Below are 24,909 nucleotides of genomic sequence, written 5' to 3' on the forward strand. Positions count from 1 at the left end.
TCCTACCCCATGAGCCGACCTGGAATCCCAAAGGCACTCTCAGAGCAGGCCGATGCTGCGAGATGGCGGGGAGCCAAAATGGGGGACCCCTCCAAAGCCCACGTGTCTGGCTTTTATACCACACCTGGCTGCTTAACCCCACCCTCAGGTCCCAGTCACCTTCCCTTTGGTGGTGATGGGATTTGGAGTTCCCAGTGTCTTTGGCTTTGGTCTGGGGTGGGGGTGGAGTCCACAAAGCCTGTATGGAATTAGCTTTAGGACATCCTTTCCCCCCTAACAGTAAGAGATTAAGTGATTTGATTTAAGTGCCTCTTAGAAGGTGACAGATGGTAATTCACAAGCAAAATATTAGCATATGTAAGTTGAGACAAACTGATTCAAAGTTTTTGGATAATGAAACAATGATTTTTATGCTGATTGGCATAACTAGGGTCTTGAACAAAAGCTGCTCCTTAAGGAAATGTTTCGGAACATCCAAGAAAACCTAACACAAAATAACAATGAGTGGGTTTCCACACGTTGTCAAAATGATCTGCCCTCTCCTGCTCTTGGTAAATCAAACCCATCTTTGCCAAAATCAGATACAATTTCTTAAAACACGTAAAAAGCCCCCGCCCTGACATGCCAAGGCAAGTCTGGGGCTGTGGGTCGAGTCCCTTCCTAGGGTGGAAGTTAACCGATTCCCCCACTTCTCTTGGGGGGGTCCGATGATGTCGTGGCTGCAGTGGGCGGGCAGCAGCCCCCAGCCCGACAACATTCCAGGACACAGAGCCAAGAAGGCCCCCGGACGTGCCAGGAGCGGGGTGGCTTCCCTCCGGACGCAGCCAATGGGCAGCGGCGAGCGGGCACCCAGCCAGCCCCAAGAGCCCCTCGCCACCTGGCGCGTGCCCCGGAAGGAGAAGCGGGCTGTGCGGCGTGGCCAGGGTTGCAGTTCCGGGTCAGCCGCGCAGCAGCCAGCGCTCAGCTCCCCGTACTGCCCCGCCCCCGCGCTCCGGACCTGGGCTGGCGGCGGTCATCGGGCCGCACCTGGGCCACATGGCTGAGGGGGACGCAGGGAGCGACCAGAGGCAGGTGAGGCCCCGGCGAGGCGCTGACCTCCAGGCTCGGCTTGGGCTCGCCTTGCTGCCCCGGGCCTCTGCCGCCGAGGCGTCCTCCGCCCGGACCGGCCTTCTGGCCTGCGGGCACCGCCCGGCCGCCCCGAGTGCTCCGCCTGATTTTATTTCCCCAGCGCTTGCTGTCCGCTGGCCCTCGAGGCCCGCAGCGCCCGGCGACGGCGGCCTCGGCCTGCCCGGGACGTGCCATCGTCAACCATCAGCACGCGACTGAGCGGCCCCGGGCCGGAGGCAGAAACTGGGCTCTGCTCCCGCTCCTGTCGCCGCAGGGTCACCTTGGAAGAGCCACCAGGGAACCCCTGTTTCTGCCTTTGCAGAAGGGGCTATGAAGGCACAGCCCCTGGAGTACCCCGAGGGCCCCCTCAATTGCTTTCCCCTCTGCTCTGCGCCCTCCCCAGCGCGGCTCACGTGGGCGTGCTCAGAACCTTCCCCGCTGGGCTCTGAGGACAAAAGGAGATGAGGCAGTTAAAGGCGTGCTTTCCTGCCCATTTTCACGTTTAGGTTCAGGTTATTTTCCTTTTTTTCGCCAATCCAAAAGAATTTCTGAAATGTTTTGAGGTTTTGATTACCGAAAAGGTCAAAGCCACTCGGTTCTGTACCCGAATCCAAAACAAAAAAACAACAACAAATGAGATATGACAGTGCTACTGGGCGTGAGGGTGGTATTATCTGTTTGTAAAAAAAGAAAAGATGGAGCAGAGAAGATAGGTTTGTCTTTTCTTTTGTGAATCTCCTGGGGTTATAGGATGTATAGGATGTATAGGATGTATACCCCCCTAATGTAACAGCCTATGCTAACCGTGTTCTGACATGATGACTGGCAAACTAATTCTGGAATCCTTTGTCAAGGCTGATGAAGTGCATGACTTGTAAAGGAATAAGGAAAACTCAGGTTTTGGGGGTATGCACGTTCATTGACTTTCCCCATCACCTTCTTTCAGAATGAGGAAATTGAAGCAATGGCAGCTATATATGGCGAGGAATGGTGTGTCATTGATGACAGTGCCAAAGTATTTTGTATTAGAATTAGCGATGACATAGATGACCCCAAGTGGACGCTTTGCTTGCAGGTATTTCCCCTCTTTATCTATAGTCATTTTACAGTTATAACATTTACACTATATTATTTACTACTGTTGTATTCTTGTAATGATTATGCTATTGTGTGATATTTCTAAGTTGTCTTTTTTTGTTGTTGGTTTTTGTTAACTGTTGATTATCTGAACATGGGTCATTAAATCTCAGATCTTTAACTTAAGCTTTAATTGATAGTCTCAATCTGTCCTATCCCAGTTCTTTTAATTGTTTGTGTTCTTAATATATGATTGACAAAATTGAGTCAGAATTATCACTAATAACATATTTAAGGGAGGGGCCTAAATATGAGGAAGGAGTTCTTTCAGAGATTTAACCAAAAATTGATCTTGTTTCTTTTTTTTTAATATTTATTTTTTATTTATACAATAGCTGGGGTACAGGCCAGGGGGGTGGGAGTTTGAAAGGATTCACCAGAGACAGAGTGGGGAGCAGAATGGGCAGATGGACTGAAAGCACTGCTAAGGGGAACAGTGGGTGGGCCAGGAGAGGTCTTCAGCACCATGTGGGCATCTCCCTGGCTGGCACGGAATTGAACCCATGCTGCAGAGGCTGTGGACAGCCTAACAGCGCTGTGCTGAACTGGCTGCGCCACTGGGGAGGCCCTGATCTTGTTTCTTAATGTGGCAAGATTAGTATTGTTCAGTGGCCAGCTTTAGAAATATAGTTTATTTGTTCAATGGCTAGCTTTATAAATGTATACATTTTTGATCCATGATGAAATGTAAACAGATTTATTTTAAAACTGCTTTGTAGGTGATGCTACCTAATGAATATCCGGGTACGGCTCCACCTATATATCAACTGAAGTAAGCTGTATTTCTTTATTTCTATTTTTAAAAGAGATTATACTTTTCAAGGATTGTTTCTCTGTTCTGTATGTGTGCTGATATAAAATACTACTCTAAACACATGCAGTAACTTAAAATACCTTTTGGATTTGACATAAGCATTTAAATGAAAAATTATATAAAACCATGTTGAAGTATGCCACTAGTATAAAAGAGTAGCAGTCTTTGGGGTCACAGGAATAAAATGGCTATAGAATTAATTGTCTTGAGATATGGGAAAGGAAACCTTCCTCTTTAGATGCCTTATTCTTTAGACCTAGTAATCCAGAAACCCCTACCCATATAGAGTGTCACCTAACCTGGATCTGCTTACCTAGTCACAGATCTTGACATGCCTCTGCCTAGGACTGCCTGCCTTCTGATAATTACCCAGTAGCACTTCTGTTGCTTCTTTTTCCCTTTTTCCCTTCTCTGCTGCCAGACTTTACCTATATGAGTCAGACTTGCAAGTGACCTTTGATCAGCCTTGCCCCATTACCTAGTAACTGCAAAAACCCATGGGAACAGAATTACATAAAAATCTTAATTACTAAAATTTTAACCCACTATTTACTATTACTAAAATACTTAAATGTTTAATATTACTAAAATACTACCTACTAGTATTTTAAAACATAGCTGTAAAATTTGCTGTTAGTAATTTTTTCTTTATTGGAAATGATAGGTATAATATAGAATGCTTATCAGCCTATATGTCCTTTTCAGAAAAAGTTAATTTTTTTTTTAAATAGTGATGTTATCAGCTTCTTAGAGTTGTTTCTCAGGCATCGTATAGAAAAAATTGGGGATTCCTAATAGTGTGACAAAAATCTGTGAATCTGGAAATTAAGATTCTAGAATCTTTGTTGACACTGATAGAAACTTGGGCAGGTTTATGACATCCTGTGAACTTATCCTAGTTTTAAAATCATTCCATTTTGATTGAATAATATTGATATTGACTTTTTCATGATTTTCTAGGAAGATTGAATGAGTTAATGCCAGTGAAAGCATTTTGGAACTGTATCAATTTATACAAATATTGAATACCATGTTATTGAAATAATTTTTTAAGTTGAACAAAAACTAATGTGTGGTTTAAGCAGTAATTTCTCTGTTTGTCTGCTTGAGATATAAACAGTCCTTCAATAATCTTTAATGTGTTTTATTTAGCGCTCCTTGGCTTAAAGGACAAGAACGTGCTGATTTATCAAATAGCCTTGAGGAAATATATATGTAAGTGACAGGTGATTAAAAAAAAAAATTCCAGTGATTCTCTTGTAGACTTTCGTTGAAAATGATATGTTAAGACCTTTTCTAGTTTTTTTGTTAAGCTGCCTTTTCATTAATAAAAAGGATGTGTTTCCTTGAAATACTGGCTGTATAATTTTATATATACATGTGACATGACTATAATGTAGATATAAAAATACAGTAATTAGAACGAATACCTATAGAAATACTTAGCCAGCTTGTGAAAGAAAACTCAGAGACAGTACTCTCGTTTTGGTATTTTCATAAGCTATGTTGAATGAAACTGATAACAGCAGAATCTTAAATGTAATTGTTTATTAAACTACACTATATTTTTAATGGTAATATTTTTGTATTAGACCTAAGACTGAAAATCTGTTGATATACAGTATTTTTCCTTTTATCATTCAGCAATGAATAAAGCATGGATATAAGCATGGATATAAAAATGGAAGTGGTCCCCTGTTTTCATAGCATTTAGAATTTATTGGTAGGAGAGATACTACTTATCACACTGTAAAAATCAATGTAAAACTATAGCTATGATAAGTTCTATAAAAGAAAGATATTAATGTGCAGTATTAATTGAATTTGAAACTACACTTAACCTAGTATGGGCAATCAGGGTTGGCTTCTTTGACTTACAGGCTGAGTTATAGAGATGAAGATAATGCGAGAGAAACCACAGTATATAAAAAGCCTCTGTGTCAAGAAACTCAGCAAATTTCAGAACACAAAGTAATGGTGGTATGAAGTGAGAGAGCAGGAAGGAAGGGGCCAGGGTGGGAAAATGTTCTAGAGAAGAGACAGGGAAGTCATGCAGTGTCTTGTAGGTCATGTTAAGGGTTTTTATGTATATCCCAAGACCCATGGGAATCAGTGAAGGGTTTTAAATGAAGTGATGATATGATAAAATTATCATTTTGAAAGCACTAATCTGTTTCTGTTTAGAGAACTGATAGCATGAATAGGTATGTGACATTAGTTAGAGGCTAATGTAGTAGTCCAGAGAAGATATTGTTACAGGGCAGGGAGAGGGGCAGCCCAGATCCCCCAAACCTGTCTGCTCTAAATAGGTTCTGCCATCCACCGCATCAACACAAGACATATGAGACTTTAATGGAAAGGAACTTTAATACAATTAGGAAACAATACAGGAAAGGCAAAGAATCTAATTTCTAAATCAAGCACCCAAAGTTACCTGTCCACCCAAGCAGGTAAAAGTCCACCCAAGCAGGACTGACCTAGAGGTAGGCCCAAAGCCTGCCACAAGTCTAAAGTATCTTCCAGTGGGGACCCACAGAAAAGGGTCAGAAACAACCAGACAAGTCTGGAGGAAAAGAGCAAAATCAAAAGCAAGACAAAAATCGCCATTGTCACCTCCCCACGGGTCTCTCACCCACATCTGTATCAACCAGTCCACGACCAAAAGGCAAGCACAGTTGCTTCACACGTCTCTCTGCTCCATGTGCCTCCTCCAGGTCTCCTTCTGGCTCTCCATCCTGCTCCCTTCCTTCCTCAGTCTCCTCTGCAGCATCTTCTCTCCTTGCTCAGTTCCACCCTCCTTTTGTGTGGGACAGGAAACCTGGAATCTCCCCCTTTCCTAGGGACCACCCTGTTACAATATTACTGTGATTTGTAATAATTTTAACAAGGTCTTTTAGTTTAGTGAAACAAAAAATATTCTGAAATATTAGTTTTACTCTAATCCATGAACTGGTACCCCATTTGGCAGTGAAAGGACCCCTGTATATCACTGGAATCCAGGCCAGGTGTTTTTATTTCCCGAAACATTTAATTAAAAAATGGTTTATCTGCAAATGGAATCGATTCCGTTTGTTCCTTCCTTGAAGAAGTGTAGTCTCCTTTAAGGATTACACTTGATTCTGGAAATAACGAAGAATTGGATAGACCAATGGGGATGCTCCCATTTAGTGATTCCTAAATTAATTGTTTTCACACATTTGTCCCTCCAACTTTTGGGCACTCCAACTTTTGTCTCCCCAACACAATTCTTTCTGTAATCCTTTTTTTAAAAAATAGATTGATTGATTTATGCATACCAGAACTGGGGTACAGATGTGCGTGGTGTGAGAAGATTCACCACAGACAGAGTCAGGGACAGAACAGGCAGACTGACTGAAATACACTGCTGAGGGGAGCAGCAGTTGATACAGGAAAGGTCTTTTATGCCTTGTGGGTAGGTCCCTGGCCAGCGGAGGATCAAACTCTTGCTGTAGAGGCCGCAGATAGCTTCACTGTGCTGTGCTTAACCTCTTGTGCCACCATGGAGGCCCTCTTGCTGTAATCCTTTATGTGTATTTATCAGTATATCTCTCCCTCTGAAAATTGAATAAGTTAAACTATACTACACACTTGTTCATGAGTAATATTGTAATTATACGCTGGTCATTCTTTAGTTCTATCTTACATGACTTCTGTAACTTTTGGTGGTATTGAACATTTCCTCTGGGCTTCTATTTTATCAGTCATATTCATTAGTGTTTTTTTCTCTACTCATACACAGTGTCGCTTATGCTGAAATGACTTACTACCTACCTTTTCTAATCAAAAAATCCTCCCCTTTGCTAAGAGATGCCCTCCCATAGGATAAAACTTGCTGTTTTTCCTAAGCAATTCAGTTGAGCTGTTTGAGAATTAGAAAGTATCAGAAGTTATAAAATTGTTCTGAAGATCAGTGTGTCATACTGTGTACTTTATTAAAGATGCTTCGATAACCTTGGTCCTATGGTATTTTCAGAATACATATTCTGTTTTAAAAAGTTTCCTGTGACAACTTGTAATCATATTTTTCCATATAATTCCAGCAGAGGGCAGCAAGTAAAAAATACTGACCTTTGAAAACCAAAAGTGAGATAAATGTATAAATGTATTTCCTAATGTTTATAGTTTTTTTAATGATCTAAATGTAGTAGCACATTGAGATTTTCATGTTTAGCATAATTTTGAATGCTTAATTTGAATTTTATGTAGATAACATGAACTATGGTTTGTTGCCTTTTATGTAGGGAGGTGAGAAGAAAAACCAGTTTTTCAGGTAAACATGTATTAAACATCTCCTGTATACTGGCACCCTCTTAGTTTGAAATTTGAAAATTAAGATAGAGGTGTACCAATAAAATATATAGTGCATTAGTTAGTGAGAAATTTGGACCCGGTGTTAAAGTAGCACTTTTTACAGTTTTTTAGCAAAAACCTATCTCTGCTTATGTAGGTGAGGTCATAGAGGAGAGTTCCACTGTGAAGGTGATCTTTGAGTATGTTTGCTGCATATTCAGAGGGAAAGAGGTTTTCTGCAAATGTGTTTCCATGTCAATTAGGATATCCTTGCTTGCTAATTATTCCTATCAGAAATTAATTTCCTATTCTTCTACTAGGCTGGGAGCGAGGGTCACTGTCTTCCTTGATGACTGCATCTCAGAAGTGACTCCCACTCCTCTAAGGTGTTATCAGCCTCCCCACCTCCCAACAATAAACTATGACTATAAATGTGTTTTTCTAGAGAGAGAATTTTCCCGTCTCAAACAGTGGTTATAAGGATCAAGTGAGACAGCAGGTCTTGTATGTAGGAGCTGCTCAGTGAACGCTAGATATTAACATTACTACTCTTGGTAGTGATGATGTGAAGAATTCAGTAACATGATGTTAGGAAAAGAGAAAATTACATATAAAACCATAAATTTGTAAGGATAATAATTATAAAAGCTGAGATAAGGGACTCAGTTTTCTCATTCACTATATACCCCCAGGGCTGCATCCTTATGTTGAGTAAGATAAGGTAGGTTTACTTGAAAACAAACTACTACTTCTGGGCCTCCCGGTGGTGCACAGCAGTTAAGCGCTGGGTTGTTAAGCTGCCTGTAGCCTCTGCAGCCCCGTTCGATCCCAGCTGCTCCCCAGCCACCGGGGAGGGCCCCACATGGCCTGCAGACCTCTCCTGCTGCCTGCTGCTCCCCTCAGCAATGTACTCGGTCCTTCTGTCTGCTCTGCTCCCCGCTCTGGCTCTGGTGAATTCTCTCACCGTCCAGTGTTTCTGACTGTACCCAGTGCTTGTATAAATGTATAAATAAATAAATAAATAAATAAATAAATCTTTAAAAAAAAAAAAGAAAACAAACTACTTTTGTAAAGTATTGATTTGAGATTTTAAATCTCTCTTTTTTTTTAAGATTTATTTATACAAGCACTGTGTACAGTCAGAAGTGCGGGAGGGTGAGAGAATTCACCAGAGCCAGAGCAGGGAGCAGAATAGGCAGACTGACTAAGAAGTACACTGCTGAGAGGGGAGCAGCGGGCAGCAGGAGAGGTCTGCGCGCCATGTGGGACCCTCGCCCGGCAGCTGGGGATCGAACCCGTGCTGCAGAGGCTGCAGGCAGCTTTGCAACCCGGCCCTCAACTGGCCCTCAACCGCTGCGCCACCAGGGGGAGGCCCTTAAATCTCTTTTACAGATAAGGAACAGATTCAGTGTTCAAGCAGCTTCCTTGCCTAAGGGTGCAGCTGTTGGATTGGAGAGCAAAATGCAGAGGATGGCTTGAATTTTGGATTGCCTTCACATTCTGGCTCTGCTCTTAATGCTTATGAGACTTATTAGAAAAGTTGATTGCTCTTTCTAGATGTTTTCTCATTTGTAATGGGAAAATAATATGTACTTCTTTAGGCAGTTGTATTAAATGTGTTGAAAGTTATTTCTCTCTCTCTTTTTCTCTGTCTCTCCTTCCTCTCCCTCCCTCCTTCCTTCCATCTTCTTTCCCTCCTTCCCTCCTTTTCCTTAGTATTGATTCAATAGATTGTACCTTCCTCTGTTTCTGTACTGCTGTCTTTTATTGAGAAGAGAGGATAGAGTGGTGATTGTTTAAAAGAAACTCAGCCAACATTCTTGAATTTTGAAAACCTTTCAAATTTAATTTTGCTTTGTCTAAAAAGATAGGCTACAAAAGAGCCCAGAGATTGTTTCAGTGCTGAGGCATTATTGGTGAGATAAGAAGGATTGAGAATACAGAATTATTTTTAAAGCAGTCTTGTTTTCTTTTATACATTTCTTTTGAAATTATCCTTTGGTGGTTGTTGATGAATAGTGATAAAGATAGATAATAGTCTGCAGGGTACTTTTAAAAGAAGTGGGTAAGATGTTGTTTATGACCTGCAGTAGTGATTTCATTAAAAACATACTAAAACTTACTGATATTGGTGGCATTTCCTAAAGACACTTGGGCTTTTGTTTTATTGCTGTCGCCATATGAACCATGACAAATTCTTTTTCTCCATGATCCTTTGAGATGCATTTGGTTATCTAAGGCAATCATAATTATTTGGAACTAAAAGGAATCGATTTGGGCAATAGACTATTTTGTCAAAACAAGATATGAATTAATGTTGAATTTCTTTTAAGTCTTGTAAATGTACTCTATAAATGAGTTCTCTGCAAATTCTTTGTAGCCTTCTTTGTTGAAGTAAGTATACCAAATAAGTGGTCTGAAATTTTTCAAAAAGTTTAGGAAGGCAACGAGTGATTGGATATCAATCTCGAACTATATGCTTTGACAAACTAAATCACATTTGCATTTACCTAATTCATCCAGTTCAAGTTTGGAAATTTTCTTTCCCCTCTATGATGACCATTTTTTGGTTATTTTAAGTGAACAGTATTACTCCTGGAGCCAGTTAGAATTTTTTTTTTTTTAATGTTATAAACAATCTGTTAAATACTCATCCACAAATGTTAGTAAATTTCATATTTTTATGAAATCTTTTTTAAAAGGCATAGCTAGTGTCTTAGATTGTAAATATGTCTGAATTTCCTTGAATTTGAGAAGGAAAATTTTTTAATTAACAAAATTTTTCCCCTCTTTATTTTGTTTAGACAGAATATTGGCGAAAGTATTCTTTACCTGTGGGTGGAGAAAATAAGAGATGTGCTAATACAAAAATCTCAGACGACAGCACCAGGTAGGAATGAAAATTACTGTCAGTGCTCTTTTACTATAGTGCTCTTTTAACTTACAGTAATGAAATTTTAATGTTGATATTCTAATTGAAATTTTTAAAAGATTTATTTTTATTAATTATTTTTTAAAGATTTATTTTTATTTATTTATGCTTAGAAGAACTGGTGTGTAGTCCAGAGATGCAGGAGCAGAATAGGCAGATCTACTGAAATACAGTGCCGAGGGGAGCAGTGGACAAGACAGAAGAGGTCTGCTGTGCCATGTGGGTCACCTCCCTGGCCTGGGATAGAGCTCATGCTACAGTGGCTCGCAATAGCTTTACAGTGCCGAGGCTTAACCCCTTGCGCTACCAGGGAGGCCTCTAATTTAAATTTTTAATGGAACTCTATATTATGGTTTATATGAGATAGAATACGTTTCTTTGAACAGTTCATTTACTCATTTAATTATGATTTTTTCTGTAAGTTTTAACCTTGTTGGTTTCATATTATATGCTGATAGAAATGGAATCTTGTGGTTAAAGGACTTGAATCAAAAATCTGTCCTGACGGGCCTCCCTGGTAGCCTAGGGGTTGGCTCAGTGCTGTCTCCACTGTGGCCTGAGTTTGATCTCCAGCCAGGATGCTAAACCACATATGGTGCAACAGGCCTCTCCTGTCTTGCCCTCTGCTCCCCTCAGCAGTATATTTCAGTAGATCTGCCTGTTCTGCTCCCTATTCTTGTCTCTGTTGAATTCTCTTACCACCCCCCACACCTCTGGCCTACACCCCAGTTCTTCTATGCATAAATAAATAAATTAATTAATAAATCTTTTAAAAAATCTGTCTTGAAAAACAAACAAATGAAGCTCATGCAGACAGAGAATAGATTGATGGTTGCCAGAGGTGGGGAAGAGGAGCTATAAAATAGGTAAAAGAGAGTTAAAAAATACTTTCCAAGGCATAAAACAAAGACGTCATGGGGATATCTTATATAGCATAGATATTATAATTAATAATACTGCATTTTTGTATATTTTAAAATTGCTAAGAACATGGACCACAAAGTTTTCATTATAAAAATATTTTTGTATTGGGATAGATGTTAACTAGATTTATTATGCTGATCATTTCATAACTTGTACAAATATTGAATCATTGCATTGTATACTTAAAACAAATGCTACATGTCAGTTATATTTATATCTAAATTTAAAAAATGCTATTGCAAAGATTATCTTTTTCAGTAAAGAAAATAATTTTTGTATGTTTTCATAATTAAGGTAATATGAACCATCTAACATTCTTAATGAATTACTGCACTATATAAGTTAGACATTAGCTTCAAATAAGTGTTTATACAAAAAAATCTTTGGAGAACACAGTGACCAAAATTTAGGATATAGAAAAATGACTTTGAAAATTGTGATATGTAATTCACATACTATAATTATTTGACCTTTAAAAATGTATCATTCGGTGCTTTGTAGTATATTTCAAAGTTATACAACTATCACCACTATCTAATTTCAAAACATTTGAAAATTAATTAACATCTGCTCTATTATTGTTCTTTCACAGAAACATTAAATGTATGACAAAATGGAAATTTTTAATATTTCCAGTTACTTTATTCGTCTTGATTCCATTTACCACAAAGGCCTTTTAAAGAAGAAAATAGCTTCATTTAACCTCATTTTATTTCTGAAAGAGTATTGTTTTTCTTGATGCAACCATTTTCAACTTGTGAAAAAGAGGATTAAAAAACAAAAACTGAGTAATGTATTTATAGTTTTTAAAAGGTTATTTATAGGGAACCATCCATTTATGAATTTCTTAGCAAAATCAGTGTATATTTAAAGTTGATCGTATTACATGTTTTTTCAGAGCATTTTACTAATCATAAAAATATTTTTGTATTGGGATAGAGCATTAACAGTGTTCTTACTGTTTCCATTGAAATGAAGATAGTTGGTCCATATCACAATCTTTTTGAAGTACTTTCTTTTTATGATCCATATTCTGATTGTTCAGCCTTTTAGGGCATTTCTAAGAAAAGTGGTCTCAAGGCAAAGTTGATATTTTGTTAATCTACCACTCTGGAGGGTGGGATATTTCCCAAAATGAAATGTATACTAGTAGAAATTTAGGACTCCAGAAAGTTTAGAATCACTCAAATCTTATAAATTTTTTAAATAATTAATCTTAAAAATGATATTTTCCTTTTTCCACCTTTATCTTTTATTTAGTTCAGCCACTCTTAAAGTTTTGAAATTGTTATTTACATTGTAATATTTATAATTTTGGGAAATAACGTTTGGAATTTTTTATGAAAAATTGTTTTACAGATTTGATATTAAAGTGGAAGGATTAATGATTTTGAAGAACTAATAATAAGTACAAGTTCTAAAAAAAGGTTATCTCATGAGAATTTTCCCTTTCCAGGGCACCCATTTGACAAGAAATTTATTTTTTTACTGTTACTCTTTAGTACAGATGTATTTTTATTCTATCATAGTTTTTTACTATGGAAACATTAAAATTTATATTTATATACAGATATTTATACTTTTTAAAAAATTGAAACTAATTTTAGACTTATATAAAAGTTGCAAAAATAGTACAGAGAATTCCATTACATCCTCATTCTGTATCCTCTAGTAATGTCTTACATAACCATAGTATAATTATTAAGAATAGAAAACTAGGGCCTCCCCGCTAGCGCAGGGGCTGAGCGCTGGGTTGCGAAGCTGCCCGCAGCCTCTGCAGTGCCGGTTCGATCCCCAGCTGCTCCCCAGTCACTGGAGGAGGGTCCCACATGGCGCGCAGACCTCTCCTGCTGCCCGCTGCTCCCCTCAGCGGTATACTTCAGTCCTTCTGCCTGCACTACTCCCCGCTCTGGCTCTGGTGAATTGTCTCACCCTCCCACGCTTCTGACTGTACCCAGTGCTTGTATAAATAAATAAATCTTAAAAAAAAAAAAAGAATAGAAAACTAATATTGGGTTACTGTAATATTGGTTTAATATTCAAATACCCTAAGCTTAGAGTGTTTGAAAATATAATATTTGTTTAATATTCAAATACTCTAAATTTAGAGTATTATGCCAGTGTCCTTTCTGTTGTTATAGGATCCTGTCCAGGAGTCTGTTCCATTTAGTTGTTATTTCTCCTTCGTCTCTTCAAGTCTATAAACATTTCCTCAGTCTTTCCTTGACTTTTATGACCTTTAAGGATCTTGGTGCTTTTGAAGAATTTTGTTCAACTGTTTTGTACATCTTTCAATTTGGGCTTTTCTGCATTGTTTTCTTAAGATTGGAGTATCAGGCATTTTTGACAAGAGCACTACAAAATGCATCACAGTGCATTAATCCTTGATCCCTTAGTTAAGATGGTTATCTGACAGATATTTCCATTGTAAAATTATTGTATTAGTTAATGTTCTTCATAGAAAGATATATATGTTTAATATATATTTAATATATATGTGTATGTACATGTATATGCATGTATATATGTGTATATTTGAGTTTTATTTATGTATATTTGGGGAGGAGAGAAAGAGAAGGGGGAGAGAGGAGGGAGAAAGGAAGAGATTGATTTTTAAAAAGGATTTGGCTCACAAGATAATATAGTCTGGCAAGGTCAGAAATCTGAAGGGTAGGCTGGCAGGCTGGAGATGTAGGGAAGAATTGATGTTACAGCTCAAGTTTGAAGGCTGTAGACTGGGAGATTAGTCTTCTCCAATCAAGGCCTTAATCTGATAGGCTTCCATACATTATTGAGGGCGACCTGTTTTACTCACTGCCAACTGATTTAAACGTGAATTCCATGCAAAAAATACCTTCACAAAAATATGTGGAATAGTGTTTGAACAAATGTCTTGGGTACCATGGCCTAATCAAGTTGACATAAAATTAATCATTACAGTAACTATCTTTTCCTTTGTAGGTGATAAGTATTTTGCAGAAGATACTTTCAGGCTGTGCTAATATCCTATTTCTCTTTAAACTTTTACCTACTAATTTTATTTTTATTTATTTATTTTATACATGAACTGGGGTACAGGTCAGAAGAGCGGGAGGGTGAGAGTATTCACCAGAGCCAGAGCGAGGAGCAGAACAGGCAGACGGATCAAAGACACTGCTGAGGGGAGCAGTAGGTGAAGCAGGAGAGGTCTGCTGTGCCATATGGGGTTCTCCCTGGCCGGCGGGGAATTGAACCAGCGCTGCAGAGGCTGTGGACAGCTTCGCAGCGTAGCGCTCAACCGCTGCGCCACCAGGGAGGCCCACCTACTAATTTTAGTATCCAGTAGTTGATCTTATCAATAATATTTATTACTATGGTATTTGCCTAATGGTGGTTCTCCATTTTCTCTTTCTTCTACATTTACTAGTTGGAATTCTATTACAAGGAAGAGATTTCTTCTTCCCACTTTCTCGTTATTTATCTAATTATTACTTCTACCAGTATGAACTCATGTATATTTTATTCCATGGATTAAAATTTCTTTTTTTAATTATTTTGTTCCTCAAATTGTACCAGGTTTGACATTTAGGAGCTCTTTCAAAGCTTGGCTCCTTTTTTTTTTTTTTTTTTTTTTTTTTTTAATAAACTTCCATCTTTTTTTGAGCAGTTTCTTACTTTCTGGGCTCATGAGATGTTCTCTGCTCATCTTGTATTTTCCTCGCTCCAGTCCTGGAATCAACTGTTGCTCCAGGTGTCGTGGTTCCTTTTATTGAAGAATGGTGTTTAGAGACTAAGACTAATGACTTTTTTTTAAAGATTTAAAAAAAAAAATTATGTATACAAGAACTGGGCTGTAGGCCAGAGTTACGGGTGGTCAGAGGATTCACTAGTGACAGAGTGGGGAGCAGTACAGGCGGAGCTACTGAAATACACTGCTGAGGGGAGTAGTGGTTGAGACAGGAGAGTTCTTCTGTGCCATGTGGGTTAGCTCCCTGGCCGGGGATAGAATTCATATCACAGAGGCCAAAACTAATGATTTTTGTAGCCCTATCACTAAAATACCAGTAACCATTCACCATAATCCATAATCACTTTGCCCTTTTACTCCCACCCTACCCCACTTTAAGTGTAATTTCTTACTGTCTTCCTGAATAACTCATAGTGAGTGTCTCATTATCCACATAGGCCCAGAGGTAAAGAAGAAAACGGAAGAGAAAGATGTTGAATGTGAAGAGGAACTTACTTCAACAAGTCAGCCAGGAAATCCAGTTAAAGCACTGGATTTTGATATCCGCGAAACTCAAACAGGTATAATGTTACTAACTTGTTTCTTTTGAGGAGAGTAGAATGGTAGTATTATATATCATTTTTGGAATGGTTTAGAAATTTAGCAAGCTCTCACATGTTAGAAATAGTTATTTGAAGAAAATTAAGTTATTTTCTTCCTGCCTTCTGACTATTTTAGCATTTACTAGGTCTATCAGAATGGTGAGGAAAAAATAGAAACATAATTTTTTCCCACTTTCTAGAGTTTTGAAGTAGTGGTGGGAGAAATTGAAACCAAGAAAAAAATGTTAATGTTTCAGTTCTTATCCTATTTATATTTTTATTTCAAAATCTTAATTTGTCTCCTGATATCTTGGAGTTAAATTTTAGTTTATATTCACAGATATAAGTAAAATAATCAAAAGTGTAACCACTGAATTAAAACTTATAAAATGTCTTAAGATTTTAGTTTATGCCTAAGCAAATTGTTCCTTAATCAAGTACTCAAAATGGATTGATGTTGTAAATCAACTTTGTTTCTACCTAAAAGTACATTCCACTTTAGTATTTTAAATACTTAATGATAGCAGTTTCCTCAAATCTCTTACAAAAAACATGATAGATCAGATGAAACATTAAATTCATTTTTCCTGATTACTTTTCATCTTAAATTAGATAGGGGCAGCTGCTAAAATGGTTGGTAAGCTTTCAACAGAATTAAGAGTAAATCAGTGGTTCTTAAACTTGTTAAAGAAACAGGATAACTGGATATCATGATACTCTATGAATACCCATTGGATATATTATTGACATATTTAATTCAGTCCTATGAAATAGCAACAGTTTTATTAGCAAAAAACATGTTATACAGAATAGTCATAGGTTTCCCAACACAGAGGACCAGTAACAGTAGATTGGTTAATTATTGGTATATTAGTAGCTGTCATTTTTTTTGGTCTCAGGATTCCTTAGACTCTTAAAAATCAGATATTTACTATCTTACATCATTGTAACAGTTTACCATTTGCGTTTCAACATACAGTTCTCACCAGGTGACCTTGAGATATGAAAATCATTCATACATCAAGTAGTTCTATCTTTTGTACAATATGTTTCAAAACTTCTTACTTAAATTACAATTTGAAATTTTAACATGTAATGATCACTATTTGGGTTGATTTGTCATTTAATTTACATTTCTTTCTCAACTCCCCTCCCCTTCCTTACCTCTATCACCAGTCATTCAGTATTTGAATGTAAGAATTTGAATAATAATATCATTCTTTAAATTTATAGAAATAGAAGAAATACCTCCGATTGATCATGGCATTCCTATTACGGACCGAAGAAGTACTTTTCAGGCCCACCTGGCACCAGTAGTTTGTTTCAAACAGGTAAATTTATTATGTCCAGCTCATTTTGATGTTGTTTTACAAAGTAATTAAAGTAAATGGTTTTGTAATAATATCCTTGTTTTTTTCTATTTTGTTTAATTTTCATGTAATACAAAAATTATTTGAGACTCCAATTTAACTCAGAATCCTTTATTTCCTAAATCTGGTGTATTTGCATATGCTCTTTCATCTGAGTGAAATGGCTTTTTCCTACCCCAGCCTCCTCTTCCCTTTTGATGGAGAAGAGTAGCTGTTTATCTTTCTAGACCTGTCATGTAATCTCCTGGATATACAGCTTACTTGACTCTCAGAGACAATTTTGGTTTTATAATATTTACAATGTACCACTAGGGGTACCTGTCACATTGGATACATAAATTTGGTAAATTTTCAGAGTTCATTTTAAAAAATTCTCATTTAATGTTCTCTACATGGGGTACTTTTTTCATATACAGGTACCTTAGACACAGATAGTACTCAAATATTTGTTGATAATTGGTGAACAAAATTCCAGATCTGTCATATTTATGCCAATTGAGAGTATCAGTTTTTGTCCTAAAGTTAAGAGAAACTTGAGAATTATTATTTTTAGAGTGTAGTAATTCTTTGAATAACTATTTCAGTATGACTATATCAGTATGCTTTAAGATATTTTTCTAGCATTTATTTGTAAAGCAAATAAAAAGTACACAGTAGTTTATTTATATTACTGCTGTTTTTAAGGTGAAAATGGTTCTTGGCAAATTGTATGAGAATAAGAAAATAGCTAGTGCCACCCACAACATCTATGCATACAGGTGAGTGAACATCACCATTTTAGGAATGTGCAATTTGTAAAAAGTGAAGGAAAACTGACATATGTTTTAAAAAGTAAATGTAATGTGTTTTTTTTCATTCTAAAAGTAATAATCATGTGTAGAGTATTTGGAAACTGCAGAAAATAAAAAAAAGAGTTGGAGGGAAAAATAGCCATTTTCTGCCATTAAATTTAGTGATAATATATTTTTTGTCCTTTCTGTGCAGTTTTTTCAGTGCTTTGCCCAATATCCTATTTTTTTCTTAATTTAACAAAAGCAGTTTTCCATGTTATAATTGCTTTCTAAACATTATTTTAACGGTTGTATAATACTTATTTATTATGCAGTTCCATACCACAATTTAACCATTTCCTTTTTTGTTTTCAATTATCATATTTTGCACTGTTATAAAGAGTAATCCCATGGACATCTTTATATACTTCTTGTATTATTTTCTCAAGATAGATTCTTTTCGTTTCAGATTCTTTTTTAAAATGGAAATGGGGATGTAGTTAAGAGAAGATAAATTCCTAGAAGTAGAATTATCAAAAAGTATGAATAGTTTTAAATTCTAAATATATGTTGCCAAATTATTTCAGAAGTTTTTCTTTTGAACCAATTATGCTCTTGTTATTGAGGAATTAAGTATGCTTTCACATCACATCTTTCGGTTTTGAGTATGGAGGTTTTATGTTAAGTGTTGCTGGTTTGTTAATGAAGAGATGAAGGGAATATTTTTAAGTATGCAAATTAATGCAGACTTAACATAGTTTAGGATTAAGATAAATTAGAATATACACATAGGGTTTGGTGCACATTTGAAATGTAGAGACTATCCATGAAATGCTATCTGAAACTCAAAAACTAAAAAAAAAAATCCATCACTTTGGATAGATGAATTTTTATTATTACATTTAAGTACCAACACTTACAAAAGATTATTTGTTATCTAATTCCCTACTTACCAGAATATCTTTGGACAGAATTCTGAATTTCTTAATGAGCTAGGATCAATAATATGACAATGAAGAATTAGACTGCACTTGCTCTCAATGATTAGGATAGCCTGTGTAAGTATTAATAGTTGCCATTCATTCATCTCCTCACATGTTTACTGCCTACTCTGTGCCAAGAGTTTTTACAAAAGTTAATTCTGATTATTTTGGCAACTGCCACTGTAACAAGGTTAGCTTTTTCAAGATCACATAGCTGTTAAGTGGTGGAGCTGAATTTGATAATCTAATTTTACTTATCTATTCCCTTTTTTAAAGATTTATTTATGCATACAAGAACTGGGGTGCAGGCCAGAGGTACAGGGGGTAAGAAGATTCACCAGAGACAGAGTGGGGAGCAGAACAGGCGGATCTACTGAAATACACTGCTGAGGGGAGTAGTGGATGAGACAGAATTGGTCTGCTGTACCATGTGGGTCAACTCCGTGGCCAGCCGTGCATCGACCTCATGCTTCAGTGGCTGGCAATAGCTTGGCAGTGCTGTATCTTTAACCCCTGTGCCACCAGGGACACCCCCATACTTACCTATTTATTCCTATATGACTGCTTGGCTGAACTTCAATTATTGCTGTACATAATGTTGACCTTGAGTTTTCATAAAGTTAAGTAATATACCAGATGTTCCATTTCAAGACCCAGATTTTTAGGTTTTTAAGTTCTTATGAATATTTTTGTGGTTTTGCATGTTAATAGGTGATCAACTGTCACTTAACCACAAGTGTTATCAGTTTAGTTTATCAGGATTGTGTGTCAGGTAAGTCTAAAAGGCAAAAACAGAGGCATGAAGGACACTTTGCTGTGAAATAAATGACCTTCACTTGGTACATGGACTTTTTGTTGTGCCTTTTGAATGCTTAAGATCCTTTTAAGGTTACTTCCTGGTTCTCTGGCTGTGTTCCCACTTTGAAGTTATGGCTACTGGTATATACAGCTATTGGATGCTGCATCGTTAACTTCCTGGCATGTGAGGGAAGGGTCAGTGAAAATGTCTGTGGTTTCTTTCATTTTTTTAAAAAACCTAACACTACTGACTTACATAGTTAAATTTTCTTTATAACATTGTGGTGTTAGATTATACTTACAAGCCTAATATAGACCAATCTCTGACTCCATTTTTCCTTGAGTATGCCACAAATTTGCCACATAAAATTTGTTTAATAGTACTCACTTTTTCTTCTTCAAACAAGATCAGCGCTGAATTTAAAATAATAGGGCCTGGTCATAGTAGGTTGGCAGTAAATAATTATTGGATAGCTTGAAGGAATAAATGAATGAATGGATGACCATGATTGCTATAATTAATATAATCGACTTAAGTGTATAAAGTAAATCTATCTTTTTATCGCCACAGCTGAATTTTTGTTACATCTGCCTAGGTACCTTTTGTAGGTGTTTAAGAAATCCCCTAGGTGGCATACCTTAACTGACACTTATTTTCTTTATTCAAACTTATTCAACTACAGTGTAGCCCTATATTATTGTTCCAGATGCTGACTTTCTACATAATTTAAGTAGATGAAAAATACCATAATTTATTTGGGGGAAAATTATATAGAGAAAAATTAATCTTGTAATTCTTATTCAGAATGGGGAAGATAAAGAAATACTTGATTGCTAGAATGAGATGTAAGCAAAATATAAAATGCGTTGATTTTTATCAGCTTTATATTTTTATATTCTTTTTGTATATTTAACTACAGCTTAGGCTCTTTGAAGACAGCAGTATTTCTTTATACATTTCATATACATTTCATAGTGCCTGTTGTGTATAATGCTTTTATACAGTATATTCTCATAAATGCTTATCAGTGACTACTCTAGAATCTCATCACTTCAAGGTTAAATGAGGGGGGCAAGTGTCAGATATGTATAACTCATCTTTCCATAATAGCATCTTTGATTTAAAGGCGGTACCTTTGAATCCTAGCTTTATCAAATATAAAAAGTGAAGCATATTGGATAATAAATCCAAATAAATATATTTGTTTTTAAAAACAAATATGCCAGTTGTAGAAGTAATCATATTAACAAATATGAAAGAGTAACTTTTATTACAATATTTTAAGGTTTCAAAGTGTAATGTTCTTATATGTATTTCTAGAATATATTGTGAGGATAAACAGACCTTCTTACAGGACTGTGAGGATGATGGGGAAACAGCTGCTGGTGGTCGTCTTCTCCATCTCATGGAGGTAAGTATAAATTAAACCCTGTTAATCCTTTTCCATGAGCCATCGAATTTCTCAGTGGGGCTCTACTTAGGAGTAAGTACATCAATTAAGCTATGTAACATAAGATATATTGGTTTAATTAGTAGTTAATTTTAAAACTTTGAGAGAAAATTTTAACTTGGATATGGGGCAAAAAGTAAAGCATTAATAATAAGTGCTGTGCTTTCAAGCTCTTTTAAATCATAGGCAACAGAAAATTGTCTTCAGCTCTGAAAAACTTTATATTTTTTGATGGTTTCATCCTCTCTGTTTTCTCTGTTTTGTTCTTGTAAAATTCTTGTTAGATATTGGACCTGGGTAGATCCTGAATGTTTCTGTTTTTATTAAGTTGTCCATCTCATTGCCTTATGTTCTTGAGACATTTTCTGACTATCTTAAAAATTTCTATTGGATTGATTTTTTTGTAGCAACCATGTGTTTAATTTTCAGAGTTCTTAATCTCTATTTTGCCTTTTTCATAGTGTGCTATTCTGGTTTTATGGACACAGTATTTTCTAAATTTCTCTGAGTGTACTAACTAAAGCTGCTTTTTAAAAAGATGTTCTCTCTTTTAAATTTTTCCTAGTCCATTTTAGTTTGTTTATCTTGTCCTTTCTCTTTCATGCTGCTGGATTTTCTTCATCTGTCTGGTGATCATTGCTTGTCCATTAATTTTTAAGAATGGATTGTTTTTTTCCCTAAGGTAGTTGCTATAGTTTCCTTGCTGTTGTTTGTGGAGGTTCTGTTTTCTAACTAGGCCCTTCCCTTGATAGGAACACTATATGCAGTTGAGGCCTATAGACTGATGGGATTCATGTTAAGGGCAGCATTTGACAAATGTGAAACTGAGGAAGACCTAACCGGTTGGCTCCAGTGATTACTCATGCAGCCCTTGTTCTCTCTAGCAGTTTCTTGAGAAGTAGAGTGTGTGTTGTTGTTTGACCTAGGGGTAAAGGGCTGAACTATTCTGGTTGAAGTCACCAAGAACTAGAACCCTAATTGCATGGTCCATCCCCTTCACTCAGCCTGGTTGCCCCAAAATTTGGAATTTAGGTACACTGTGGAGCACTGTTTGTTTTCCAGATTTCCTTCTCATTCTGACATTCCATCCCTGAATTATTAGTAATCACTCTTTACACATGTGGTTCTGCCAGTATTGTCATGGGGAAATTTATATGCAGTTTTACATATAAAACTCACCTTTGTACATGTCTCTATATGTATCTAATAATGCTTCTGAAAATAACAGATTTTGAATGTGAGGAATGTCATGGTGGTGGTGTCACGCTGGTATGGAGGAATTCTGCTAGGACCAGATCGCTTTAAACATATCAACAACTGTGCCAGAAACATACTAGTGGAGAGGAACTACACACATTCCCCAGTAAGTGATTATTGGTATTATGTTTAGAACGTTTCTTTCTTTTTTTTTTTTTAAAGATTTATTTATTTATACATACGAGAGCTTGGGTACAGGCCAGAGGTGTGGGGATGAGAGGATTCACCAGAGACAATGGGGAACAGAACAGGCAGACTGACCAAAGTACACTGCTGAGGGGAGCAGTGGGTGAGTCAGGAGAGGTCTGCTGTGCCATGTGGGTAGCTCCCTGGCTGGCCCGGGGATCTAACTCTTGCTGCAGAGGCTGTGGACAGCTTCATAGGTTGTGTCTTAACCCCTTGTGCCACCAGGGAGGCCCTCTAGAATGTTTCTTACCACTACCTGTGAAATTAAAAAAAAAAAAAAAGATGAACATTTAGAATAACTCAGAATGTTTGTTGTGGTTTAGGTAAAACTTCAGACTTTTAAACTGAGCACTTGGGTTCTAGTCAAAACAGTGTAACTGGTTTAGTTGTGGACCTGAGTACATCACTCCATGTTTTATAACCTAAATTCCTTGGATTCATAGAATTTGATTTTTAGAACAATTTTTAAATACCAAATACTTTCTACTTCCTAAAATTGAGACCCAGGGAAATTGTAATGTTATAATAAACTAGATGTTCTTTAAACACATGAAATTCTAATATTCTCTATTAGTGTAAAAACATGCCTTTGAGGCATGATTCCTGGGGTCTTTTTTTAGTATTTTGTAAGTATATTCTTAACTATTTTTTAAAAAAATTTATTTATGCATACAAGAACTGGGGTGTAAGCCAGAGATGCAGGGGATAGAGGATTCACCAGAGAGAGTGGGAAGCAGAACAGGCAGATGCACTGAAATACACTGCTCAGGGGAGCAGCAGGCGAGGCAGGAGAGGTCTGCTGTGCCATGTGGATAGCTCCCTGGCCGGCCAGGGATTAAACTTGTGTTGCAGTGGCTGGCAATCACTTGATAGGGCTGTCTTTAACCCCTGTGCCACCAGGGAGGCTCCTTCTTATCTGTTTTATTTAAACTTTACTGCCTTGCTTTGGAAAGTAAACAGTAGATTAAATGCTATTGAAATTAATGAAATAAGTCTGTTAGATGAGCGTTTTCCCTTATTATCCTTGATTGTTTTGGAAATGCTAAAATAGATTATAAATGAAAGAGTACTGTAGAAAAAGGAACGTGCATATACTTACTTTATTATATGTATTCTGTATGATCCTATTTACGGTTTCTAAGACAGTATCTTCATATAAGTGGATACTAAATTAACTTGTGTCTTTTTCAGGAAGATTCATCTAAGGCTTTGGGAAAGAACAAAAAAGTAAGAAAAGACAAGAAGAGGAGTGAACATTAGTAGCTGAAACTATATGAAAGGTTAATTTGTCTATAACTATATACAAATTCCTCAGTCATCAAGGAATATATTGTGCAGAGAAAGGATCCTTGACTGCTCAAGCCAGCTAATTCATTGTGGACACCAACATTATCTTTTCTTCTTTGGTTATATCATCTACCAAAAATAGAAAACTTTTGACATATTTATGTGTGTTTCAGGCTGATTCAGAAGAATTAATTTGAACTTAATCACCACTTCATTTAATTTTAGGAAGGTAACAGTTGCCCAGGGCAGTACCTGAATTAACTGTCCATTTAAGTATGTGTCAAGTGCCTTTGTTAGGTGGGGAAGAAATGTCTCTAGAGGATTATAAATACATGATTTCTTATCATTGGGATCCTCATTTTGTTAGATGAATATTGCTTTTACCCCTCTTTATGGCTTATTGGAATAAGAGCTCATTGAAGATTGATCTTGGAGAGTTTCTTCTTGTGATTTTAGTTCATAAGTATGTCACCTTTCATTTTATAGTGTTCATTACTGAATAATGGGTTAAGTGAAAATTCAGGAATATCCATCTGCAGTTCTGTGCCAAAGTGATAATTCATCTAACATAAGTGTTACACTACAATTTCTGTCACAAATTGGTGATTGTGAAATTTCAAAAAGTGATTTTCTTGTTGCTACCATTTTATTTAATTATTGTAATGTAAAGTAATAAATATGGAGTGTGAGTAGGCTTTCCTTTGCCCTTAAAATGTGTTGGTGTAATATGTGTTATTTTTCAGCAACTAGAAATTACCTTTCTTGTGATCTTCATCAAGGAATTAGAACTATGCTAGGAGCTATGTTCTGGTTAATGGGACAGTCATAGAATGGGATAAAGCTGGAAGAACCACATGGGGTAGGGCGAGAGTATGTCATATAGTTAAAGAAATGTGATGCCCATTTCCCACCAGCACTCTAGCCAATCACTTAATTGGAAAAACAAAGAAAATCCCTCTTTTTTCCTAATCTTATCACATCTTCTTTGTTATCAGTGTTTTATGTTCCTACTTTCATCTGCAAGTTACGTGATTTACCTCTAGGCAGCTGGATAAATTTACCTTTGAGGTATATAACAATAAGTCATTAACTGTTCCTTTTCCAATATTGCAGTCATATCTTGCCTATAACTATATACAAATTATTGTTATTTAATCACAGATTTGCAAGAGTTTCCCTTGTAAAGACAACTTGGAATGGTGCTGGAACATGGAAAAAGCTTTGGAGAAAGTGGACACAGGGTTTTTTCTATTCTCTGTTGTTTTACTTTTAAA

General features: G+C 36.7%; 1 protein-coding gene across 2 annotated transcripts; it reads left to right on the forward strand.

Annotated features, from left to right (window-relative positions):
- Positions 1-1,035: 1,035 nt before the first annotated feature.
- IMPACT (impact RWD domain protein) lies at positions 1,036-23,608 on the forward strand (the record flags this gene model as incomplete). 2 transcript variants are annotated; one of them, XM_084252255.1, is made up of 11 exons in its annotated part: positions 1,036-1,071; positions 2,054-2,182; positions 2,964-3,016; positions 4,211-4,273; positions 10,174-10,259; positions 15,390-15,512; positions 16,767-16,864; positions 17,588-17,661; positions 20,776-20,866; positions 22,134-22,268; positions 23,540-23,608. In XM_084252255.1, 11 exons carry the CDS (start codon positions 1,036-1,038, stop codon positions 23,606-23,608), a joined length of 957 nt encoding a protein of 318 aa, XP_084108381.1. The 2 variants fall into 2 exon arrangements, with proteins under 2 accessions (XP_084108381.1, XP_084108382.1); XM_084252256.1 differs by lacking the exon at positions 1,036-1,071 and adding an exon at positions 1,313-1,511.
- Positions 23,609-24,909: the final 1,301 nt, after the last annotated feature.

Source organism: Talpa europaea (assembly GCF_964194135.1).
Source record: "Talpa europaea genome assembly, chromosome: 13".
NCBI classification, from domain to species: Eukaryota; Metazoa; Chordata; class Mammalia; order Eulipotyphla; family Talpidae; genus Talpa; species Talpa europaea.